This window comes from Diaphorina citri, unplaced genomic scaffold (genome assembly GCF_000475195.1).
Source record: "Diaphorina citri unplaced genomic scaffold, Diaci psyllid genome assembly version 1.1 scaffold908, whole genome shotgun sequence".
Taxonomy (NCBI): domain Eukaryota; kingdom Metazoa; phylum Arthropoda; class Insecta; order Hemiptera; family Psyllidae; genus Diaphorina; species Diaphorina citri.
This window is the reverse complement of record NW_007378339.1, coordinates 21716-32642: the sequence shown is the minus strand read 5'-3', so window position 1 is coordinate 32642 and position 10927 is coordinate 21716. Positions and strand designations below refer to the sequence as shown.

At 36.5% G+C, this 10927-nt stretch overlaps 1 protein-coding gene across 2 annotated transcripts; it reads right to left on the bottom strand.

Annotated features, from left to right (window-relative positions):
• Positions 1-1822: 1822 nt before the first annotated feature.
• LOC103512988 (guanine nucleotide exchange factor SRM1-like) lies at positions 1823-9838 on the bottom strand. Of its 2 annotated transcripts, XM_026826310.1 has the most exons (9): positions 9702-9838; positions 9244-9473; positions 8782-9013; positions 5632-5749; positions 4964-5114; positions 4412-4541; positions 3709-3908; positions 3078-3182; positions 1823-2546 (listed from the first exon to the last, which is right to left on the bottom strand). In XM_026826310.1, exons 2-9 carry the CDS (start codon positions 9395-9397, stop codon positions 2371-2373), a joined length of 1266 nt encoding a protein of 421 aa, XP_026682111.1. In that variant the 5' UTR covers positions 9398-9473; positions 9702-9838; the 3' UTR covers positions 1823-2370. The 2 variants fall into 2 exon arrangements, with proteins under 2 accessions (XP_026682111.1, XP_026682110.1); XM_026826309.1 differs by lacking the exons at positions 4964-5114; positions 5632-5749 and adding an exon at positions 8287-8437 and having other exon boundaries at positions 8652-9013.
• Between the last annotated feature and the right edge of the window lie 1089 nt (positions 9839-10927).

Genomic DNA, 10927 nt, shown 5'->3' with positions numbered 1-10927 from the left:
TTTAATTCATTACCAGCCAACTACTTTATTTTGATCTCTGCCTTTTTTTAGTGTAAAAAATAAATAAATAAAATAATAATTTATTTAAAGAAATTCTTCAAAATGCTTAATTTAAAATTTTGTAAACAGGGTGTTTTATCTTATGAAATACCCTGCAATTTTTTTCCTGTGGATTATTAAGAGAGGCTAAAGATTATAGAAGAGAAAATTTTTTTTTTTTTGACCGATTGCAATACTTTCTCATTACCTTGTATAGGTTCCCTATACGTAAGGGTAATAGAAAGTAATAACTATCAAAGACATTAAAAGAGAGTTTCATCGCCGTTTTTATTTCGTAGCAGTTAAACAACTGCTACATTAGACTCATGTAGTCTGTGTCGTAGCATACCCATCGCGTAGTTATCATAGTATGTACCTCATCAGAAGGGTGGGAAGAGACAAAACTTCTCGTTCATACTCAGACGATCTCGCTAAAGCTTGTTAAGGTTTGGCAAAAACCAAAGAAAAATGCCTTTAAGAATTTTATCCTCATTTATTTGAGAATATGATCACATAATAATGGAGCTCTAAGGGTTAGGTGGTAGAGAACGCCTAAGGTGTTAACCTCGCCTAGTGGTTATCTTCCACTCAAGAGTCTATTATTATTTAAGTACTCTTTGGTCCTTTCTAATAATCCACAGGGACCTTACAATATTAATTCTATCGTAGAATTTTGGGCCGAAAATAGCCACACATTTCTTTGTTCCTTAATTTATTTTTAAATTTTTGCTAAACCTACTTGAAACGGGTTGCTTTCACCCTTCCTACTTCTAAATATTTGGGAGGGGGAGGGATATAAAAGAACCTCATCAAGTAACAAAGCTTTTTTGTGATAATACAAGTAGAGTAGAAACATTATACTTTATGTAGAATTTTCTTTTTGTTCCTCTTTTTTTATTTTTTCTACCCTCTTTTTTTAGGGTCAGATCTCCCTGTTCCATGAACCACTCTGCACCCCCAAGCGCAGGAAAAACTTCGTACCGTTCGTGCATGAAGTATAAAGTGGGCAATGTGGAGTCGTTCTTGGAACAGGCCACAGGTCTATAGTCACTATTTTTTTCTTCAATGTTAGGTGTACCCGGGGTATACCTAAAAAACTGATTACACAAAATTCAACTGATTGGCCATAAGGAGTGCGAAAATTAACCTGTGTTGGATTTTTCTTGTTATCTGATTTCTGAGCAATGATTATAATACTTGTATTTTAAAATCTATTTCAACAGAAGATAAAAAAAGTGGCATGTGACCAGCCCCTCATTTTTTTTTTTTTTTTACATGAATGAGTAGAGGTAGGTAATAGGTACATTTTTTTTAAAGTTTTTTTCTGCCTTTGAGGCTGAGTGTAGTCTGAGTACATCCAGAAAAATTCAAGTTTTACCATCGTAAAGTGACTATGGACCTGGATATTGGATGATTGCTTCCCAAACTTATATCCAAGTAGTGATCAATGCTTTGCAATCACCTTTTTCTTTTGTTAAAAAAAAAAAAAAAAAAACAGCCATCAGGATACCAACTACGGGCGGCGTTGCTTAACTTTAGTGATCTAATCGGGAACTAGTGACTAGTGCATTGAAAGTGCTTTCGCCGCTGGCTAAAGGTGTACAGATTCAAAGCCACCCGTTCCGAGAACGAACCTTACCGGCTAGGAAATTTCGCCCCGGGCGGGAATCGAACCCGTCACCTAGCGCTTACAAGGCAAGCGCGCAAACTTCCAAGGTAACTAGGCAGGCAAAATGTCATTTTTATTTCCAAGAGTTAGAAAAATGACCCAATAGTCAATTTCTAGCATTTGATAGCAACCTATTTCTAAAAGTTAAGCCTAGAGGGAATTTGAACAAATTTTCCTAGTTGGAATAATCATGGAGTTCGCCAGCTCAGTTAGATTGGAGGGTAGTGCGTTCAGGAATGATCGCCCGGGGCGGGAATCGAACCCGCGACCTAGCGCTTACAAGGCAAGGCAAGGCTAACTTCCAAGGTAACTTCAAATTAAATTGATTCCAAGAGCAAGGAAAACCTAGACCCTTGACAAATGGAGTGTGCCTGAAGGCATGTGGTGTGTTCTAATCCACTCGACCTCAGACTGGCTTTTACTTACTTTCCGTGATCGTGAGATAGGTTTTGTTATTGAGATTGTACTAATATACCAGAGTTCCAATGTCCGGCAAATAGTTTGACTATAGAGGAATCTTTAGCATGTTCTGGCACAGACAATCGCGCTACCTTCAAAGGTAAATAGGCTGGCTTTTACTTACTTTCCGTGGTTTTGTTATTGAGATTGCACTAATAATTATGTTTACAAATGTCTGGAACATTGACCATAAGGTCATTTCCCTACGATTGTACTAAGATACCTGAGTTCCAATGTTCAGCAAATAGTTTGACTATAGGACAATTTTTAACATGTTCTGGCACAGACAATCGCGTCATTACTGAAACCTGACTAACACCACAGCCCATACTGAGCTGATTGTATTCGTTCCAGCCACAGCCCCATAGGCTGTTATCATCTGAAAATAAAAAATAAGTGTTGGTTTCACCAAACTTTTTTTTAGTCCCCAACAGCCTGTTAGCCTAAAAGCCCGGTTAAGCGTATACAAATCAAATGGAACTTAACAGGCTGTTAGCTAAACAGGTCTTATAGAGGCTGAAAAAGATTGGTGAAATCGACCGACCATAAGGCATATAATGATAGTGGTAATTTATACTGCTTGAGATTCCATGCCTCGATCGGGCTTGAACCCACACCCTCTTGATTACCGGGCGAGCGTCTTGACCACTTATTTATACTGCTCAAATAGGACTAAAGACTCTAAAGAGTCCCTTTACGTCAGTAGTATCATCAATTTACACTGGTAATGCCGCCATTGGTCGCTACTCACTTGTCCTCACGAGGCTGAGTGCACCCCAAACTCCAAGCACAGAGCCAAAAAAACTTCGAACCCGGGACCTCCGGCGTGCAAGCCGAGTGTGATACCCACTCGGCCACGAAGGCTACTGCTTCAAAATTACTCTTTAGTATACCTACTTCAATAACTTACCACACAAAGCTAGAGTATGTCTGGAACCACAAGCAACATCTACAACTTTGATATTCTGGGAGTCAAAATCCTCAGACCACGACATAGGATGGGGATCATGAACAACTGAAATTTAAAAATTCAAAGATCTGTGTTATAACATGACCTATAGATATATAGATATCTTTCATTTGCAATAATACCCTCACAGGCGTTTACAATGGTCAATAAATTCATTATTATAGTATGCTACAAGATTCGTAGTACCTATGTCCCTTATAAGAGGGCGGGGTAAAAAGGTAAAATAATAAACCAAATACGATTTTCCAACCATGTTAAGCTGTCGCGGTTCTCTTAGCTGTCGGTAACACAATCTGAGTTCAAATTCAACGTTTAGTTAAGGCAATTGTGCCACTAATCCTCTATACACCGGTGAAATAGAATACCTACACCTTGTTTATTCTTATTGGATGAGACTAAAAAGTCCCTTTACCACAGCAGTCTTAACAAGGTCTTGTGTAATTTATGGGTTTAATAACAAATACATGGGTAATGTTTACAACAAAAGATTTTGCTTGGTAAAAATAAAAAATAAATAAAAGAGGTTTAGATAAGAAGAAAGAAAATAGTCATCTCACTTGGGGTCACTTACCCAGGTCCAATTTCCCTTCTACCCCGACTTGGCCACCATTGTTCCACCCCCACGCGTACAGGAATCCATCCTGAGTCCGGGCTGCCGAATGCCACCCCCCTGCCGAAATCTGGACCACACCCAAACCAGACAGGGCGCGAATCTCACGAGGTTCCATATTGGCGTCCGTCCCAGAGCTTGGGTAACCTAACTGTCCGCGACTGAAAAAAAAAAAGGAAAATATATTTATCTTTTAAAATGCACCCAACCGGAAGAGCTCACGTAAGTGATAACCCTACCACATAAAATAAGGTCCTAAAAAAAAAAAAAGCTCACTAATGTTAAATACGTTGGTATTATTGGTAATCCAGTAATCTATTTTATGCATTATGATTTTATTTATTTATTATGTATTATTTTATACTTTTTCTTCTTTCTTCTTCTAAATCTTCTTTCCTTGAAGAGGCTTGACCTGGGAGGTCTTATCGTACCGAAATCGAAGAGAAGGAGTACTAAAGAAGATAAAGTCAGCCGTTCCGAGAACGACCCTAATCCGTATAGGATAAAGTTCGTCCAGGGGGGAATCGAACCTGCGACCTGGCGCTTATATAGCAGACGCTCTACCTTCTAAGATTCTAAGCTAAGACGAGCTACTGATCAATAATCTAAGCTAAGACAAGCAGCTTCCAGAAGTCTAACTTAAGGAGGCGGGCAACAGTCTTACCTTCCATTACCCCATGAGAACACGATGCCCTCTTGAGTCAAGGCGAGACAATGGTCAAACCCACAGGCTATATCCGTCACTACAAGGTCTAGGAAATGATCCATTCGGCTTGGCATGTGAAACACTTGGCCTGAAATGAAGAATGAAACAGCCAACTCAAGTAAAAAAAGAAACACTTAAATTCCCAAAGAAATAAATAAAATAAATAAAAATCTGTAGAGCACTTTTTCCAGCAAGTTCTTTTGATTGTACTACTTAACATTTTCAATGGCCCAGATGCTAGATGGTCACACATCCGGATACCAACCCTATGTAATGTGGCTTAACTTCTGTGATCTATTGGAAACTAGTGCATTCAATAAGCTATTGCTGCTGGTTACTTGTTTTTTTTTTTTTTTTTTTTTTTTTTTTTTTTTTTTTTTTTTAGTAGAACAAAAATTTGGACTGATTGCAATACTTTCATTACTAGTATAGCTCGCTATACTTAGTAAAAGAAAGTAAAAAATGTAGTAGGTAGTAGCTACTTTGTACAAACTTCTACAATTTCATTACCTTGTTCAGACAGCAGTAATTGTATGTTATCACTTGTCACACATTTTCTCAAGTAATTCCTTCTATGTCTTCCTGACTTTTTTCTTCTTTTGCTTTTACATTTATCCTCACTTGAATAGGGTGGGTGTGATACTTTTTTGTCTTCAGACATCTGGGCAAGAAAAGCAAAAGATTATTAGTTTTTTTTTGTCAGCTCCCATGGCGTAGTGGTCACTGTGCTTGCCTTGCACACGGGAGACCCGGGTTCAATTCCTGTTGTTCAATTCCTGACTATAGGGTCAAAAATGGTCAAAAATTTGTATCATGCAAATGATTGATTCCGTGACTGTCTGTTGCAGGGCCCACTCAGCCTCGTGAGGAAAATGAGTAGCTATGACATATAAATGCACATAGCAACCAGTGCCAGCATGGTAGGTAAACATTGGATGTTAGGATTATTAAGATATTGGGAAAAATCCTACAATGCTGTAGTGAGCACCAAAGTTGTGATATAATAACACAAAGAAACTGCATTTACATTTAGTTTTTTATTTTACTTAGAGGGGGGAAGAGCATCCTTAAATATTGTTCCCAAATGTCAATCCTCAATTAGTTCACCTAGATAAGTTCGATAACTTGACTTGGACTTGAACAACCAACCTCCAAATTCAAAGTCCACCACCACTTACACTGTGTTCATCCTCACTCAGATCAAGTTCACAGGAAAACAAAGCATTAATTTGAGTCAGACCATGCAAATCTTGCCGATCTTCATCCTGTGATTTATTCAAAATTTCTTCCCTTGTTGTTGTTTCAGCATGGTGTGGAGGGTATGCTGGAGTCACGGCTCAGGGTATGGTGTTTCGCCCTTCTGTGGCACCATTCCTGGCCGCTGTGGCTAAAAAACCTTCCCGCTCTTCTTTCTTGGTCCCGGAACTTTTCTGTTATGACTTCGGGAAAAAGAATAAAAGCCACTTAAAAGAATAATAGAAAGTAAAAAAAAAAATCGATATCCTTGTTATTTCGAGTGCTGAAGTCACTTGTCTCTTTATTAGTCTTTGACCAACTACCTTGTATCTTGTATTGACCACTACTATATTGCACTCATGTTCTCTTGCTAGCGGTAAATGAAACCAGCTGGAGATGTGAACATGAAAACTAAACGTAGGGAGGAAGAGAGGGTGATGGGTGGGTAGAGAAGGGAGATTTGAAAAGAGATTTGATAGAGGGAACTGTAGCTGCTAAGCTCTTATAGTCTCGAAAACGAAGAGAGCAGAACGGGATAGAATAGAATAGAACAGGGGTTTCCAACTAGCGGGCCACGTGGCCCGCCAGTCCATTTTTGTGGCCCGCGAAGCTTTTTGGGATTTGTACAAACTTACCTACAAGACCAATCTGACCAATGTAGTTATCATTGAGTCGTAGAAACTGACCCCCTTTAGTGTTCAGTTACAATTAGGAGAATAATTTTCAAAAATTTCGCCTGCGGTGCTCAAAATTCGATTGGACTGCATTTCTGAAAAAAAAAGGGGGGGTGCTCCCCTATGTAGGTGTAGGTACATATGTCGCCCGCGAAGTACCTCCCAATGTAGAATGTGGCCCGAATACACATGGAAGTTGGAAACCCCTGGAATAGAACATACGTTACTTATACGGACAGCATAGGACTGACAAGTCCCTTTACTCTCGCAGTCTAAAGAAGATTTCGTGTATTTTATGGGTTTAAGTGTGAGGGTAAGTGAAGTGAGAGGGATGAAATAAGAAACAGAAAGGGAACCCTTTACTCTCGCAGTCTAAAGAAGATTTCGTGTATTTTATGGGTTTAAGTGTGAGGGTAAGTTAAGATGAAATAAGATACAGAAAGGGAGGGAGAGGGAGAGGGAGAGAGAGTCAAAAAGTGGAAGGTAGAGGGAGAGAGAGAAAGGGAGATACATATGTCTATCATCCAATCATGATCACGTCTCCAGTTATGGTGTTATCTAGTCTGAACCAAGCCTCTGATATGTAGTTTCTATTTAATTAAATAATTACAATTAAAGCAGTAACCCTTAATAAAAATAAAAGTCTGTTCTTGCGCAAGTAACTGACATTTCATGTTACCAAGTACAATCACCAAAGCTTTGTAAAGTATTATTAACACACTGGAGAGAGAGAGAGAGAGAGAGAGAGAGAGAGAGAGAGAGAGAGAGAGAGAGAGAGAGAGAGAGTCAAAAAGTGGAAGGTAGAGAGAGAGAAAGGGAGATATGTCTATCATCCAATCATTGTCACGTCTCCAGTTATGGTGTTATCTCGTCTGAACCAAGCCTCTGATATGTAGTTTCTATTTAATTAAATAATTACAATTAAAGCAGTAACCCATAATAAAAATAAAAGTCTGTTCTTACGCAAGTAACTGACATTTCATGTTACCAAGTACAATCACCAAAGCTTTGTAAAGTATTATCAACACACTGGGAAAAAAGTTCAAGTTTTGGGATAAAGAAAGTAATTTGTTTGAGCTCAAACTTACAAATGGCCACCCCCCCCCCCCCAAAAAGTTTTGGGAAAAAAAAAATAATTTTTTTTAGCCCAAACTTACAAAAGGGCCCCCCCCCCCCCCCAAAAAAAGGAACTTTTCAGTCCTATCCCAAAAGAATAAACTATTCACTTGATGATTATGGGTTACTGCTTTCTCACTTATTGATTTATTTTATTTATTTTTTAAATAAAGAAAATGAAATATCTCAGCAATAACATTCTAATTTTAAAAAATTACTAAAGAACTCTACCAACAAAAATCATTCTATTTATAAAATAAAAATATTTCTTATTAAAAAAATAATTGTTAGTTTAGCTTGTTCTCCCAAAAAAAAAAAAAAAAAAAAAAAAAAAAAAAAATCTGTAGAATAGAATACCCTGTTTATACTGCCAGAATGAGACTGAAAAGTCCCTTTACTCCCGCAGTCTAAACAAGGTATCATGTTATCATGTATTTGGTACAAAATAGGTGTATTTTTTTTTATATAAATTAAAACCTTGCTTAAATTTGAAAAAAAAAAGCACTGTTGAGCACTTTTTCCAGCAAGTTCTTTTGATTGTACTAACATTTTCAATGGCCCAGATGTTCACACATCCGGATACCAACCCATGTGTAATGTGGCTTAACTTCTGTGATCTATTGGAAACTGGTGCATTCAATAAGCTATTGCTGCTGGTTACTTCTGTTTTTTTTTTTTTTTTTACTTCAAAAATTTGGACTGATTGCAATACTTTCATTACTAGTATAGCTTGCTATACTTAGTAAAAGAAAGTAAAAAATGTAGTAGGTAGTAGCTACTTTGTACAAACTTATACTATTTCATTACCTTGTTCAGACAGCAGTAATTGTATGTTATCACTTGTCACACATTTTCTCAAGTGATTCCTTCTATGTCTTCCTGACTTTTTTCTTCTTTTGCTTTTACATTTATCCTCACTTGAATAGGCTGGATGGGATACATTTTCCTCTTTAGGCATCTAAAAGGAAAGCAAAAGATTAATATTTTTTTTTTTTTTTAACTTATAGGGGGAATGGCATAGATAAGTCCAGTATTGACCAAAGGACTAAGCAAACTAACATGTTGGTCACAAATAATGTCAATCCTCAATTAGTACACTTTGATTAATTTTGATGACTTTTGACTTGGATTTGAATTGCCAACCTCCAGATTCTAAGTCCACCACCACTTACACTGTGTTCACTCAGATCAAGTTCCTCACTCAAATCAAGTTCACAGGAAAACAAAGCATTAATTTGAGTCAGACCATTCAAATCTTGCCAATCATCATCCTGTGATTTATCCAAAATTGCTTTCCCTGATGTTGTTTCACTTTGATCTTGTGTCAATTCTACACATTCAGATTTCTCTTCAATTTTTCTTTGTTGCTTTGATCTGGATTTAGGAAGATCTAGTTTCCAAATATTTCCATTGGATTGTATGAGAATAACATGGGTGTTATAAGTTGATACATTGACTATAGGGGATTCAGGTCCAGGCAGTATCAACTGTTGGACAGATGGATTGTCAAATCCACTGATTTTAATTTGATTGCCTGAAATTCAACAATAGAAAATTCAATACAGCACAGAATATGAAATGAGTAGTAAGAAAAATATTGCCTTCAAGTTTTCTCCTTCTTTTTTCCCCCCTTCTAGAATCTAAAATGTGCAGAAATGATTAGGTTATTGTGTATTATGTATTTCTTTCGCAATTTTTTGAACAAGTTCAGAGCAAAAGTATCACAATGATTTTTTTGGGGGGCTAAATAATTGTCAGACTCACCAGAACACAAAATAACATAGCTGAATCCAAAGGCAACCATGGAATCTCTATCTCCATACTTATGATTTCCTTCTATCTGAGTCCAAGGTAATTTAGCATTAACAGACTTTGATATTTGTCCATTTAAATTAAAACCACAAGCATAAAGCTTCATGTTGTTCGCTGGAATCTTGTTACTTGATCAATCTTTTCTACTTTTGGTTGTAAATAAGTAATAGGTATCCATCATCCTGGAAAAGAGGTAAGAGATGGGGCACTCCCCCCTTTTAGAGAGCACTTTAGAACAAGGGACAGAGGGAACTGTAACGGCTCAGGTCTTATCATTCTAAAGGTAAAAGGATTTTTAGGTTTACAACTTTTTTTAGATTTTTAGGTTTACAACTTTTTTTTAGATTTTTAGGTTTACAAAAGGATTAGGTATACAACTTTTGTTTTTGCCCAAGCACTTAATTTCTTACCTTTTTTCACATCTTAATTTAATACAGGAACCAAAACCAGGAACAGAAACCACAAACTGACATCCAGGGATTTGTTGGAACAGGAATAACAGGAGACAGGAGGATCCCACTTTTTACTTTTCCCTTTTCCTACATTTTTTTTCGTTTGTTTTGGTCGTTTTAGAAGTGAAAAGTGTAAAAAAATTGTAAAAAAAAACATAGATGTATACAAATCTATGAAAAAAATATATTTTGTAAAAAAAAATAATAATAAATAAATAAAATGTTGAAATAAAACCCTGTGACCTAAATTAATACATGTACAGTTAATAATTTTCTTCAAATTAGGTTAGGTATGTAATAAAAAAAACTATCGAAAACTATCGATAGTTATCGATAGTTTTTTTGAAAAATATCGATAACTATCGATGGCACCGACTATCGATAGTTCTCCTCCTCTAAAAAAAACTATCGAAAACTATCGATAGTTATCGATAGTTTTTTTGAAAAATATCGATAACTATCGATGGCGCCGACTATCGATAGTTCTCCTCCTCTACCCTCTACCAAAAAGTACAAAAGAAAATTCAAATCAAAGTATCGATAACTATCGATGGCGCCGACTATCGATAGTTCTCCTCCTCTACCCTCTACCAAAAAGTACAAAAGAAAATTCAAATCAAAGTAAAAGTACTTGTTTTAAAAAGAACCGCGCTTGTAAAAATAAATTTCAACCAATCAGAACATCATTTATAATATTACAGAAATACCAACTGCAGAAATCAAAAGGATTTCTCTCGTTGCGTTAATTAAGAGGAGAATTTGAATGGTGAAACAGAATTTTGAAAAAATGGCGCATAATCACTAACGGTCGATTAATCTGATCAACCATATTGTTTGTGTTGGTGAAATCCACCACTACAAAATTTTCATTTTCGCGGGCACTTTTTGAAAAAAAAAAAAATCACATGCTGTTGTTTACAAAATTAGTTCTTCAGTTCAACACTAAAAGCGCTAAACGCGAGTTACTGCAGCGCTATTTCAGCGGTGTGGTAAAAACTGAAACTATAACTATAAAATAAAAAGATAAAAAAAAAAAAAAATGAAAAAAATCTCTTTGAATAAATTTTAAGTAATTTTAATTAAATAATTATTTCAATTGAATTTATTGAATCAATTTATCCCATTTCCTGGGAGCCTTAGCTGTCGAGAACGAGTTCCATCCAGATTCAGGACTCCCACACTAT

What these genes read in the sequence shown, in the direction of transcription:
- LOC103512988 (XM_026826309.1), bottom strand. Translation starts at nt 9,397, where the DNA reads ATGAAGCTTTATGCTTGTGGTTTTAATTTAAATGGACAAATATCAAAG. An exon ending in CTATGTTATTTTGTGTTCTG is followed by an intron (nt 9,014 to 9,243) that starts GTGAGTCTGACA and finishes GTTGAATTTCAG; the next exon opens with GCAATCAAATTAAAATCAGT. An exon ending in ATTACTGCTGTCTGAACAAG is followed by an intron (nt 4,542 to 8,286) that starts GTAATGAAATAG and finishes TCTTCATTTCAG; the next exon opens with GCCAAGTGTTTCACATGCCA.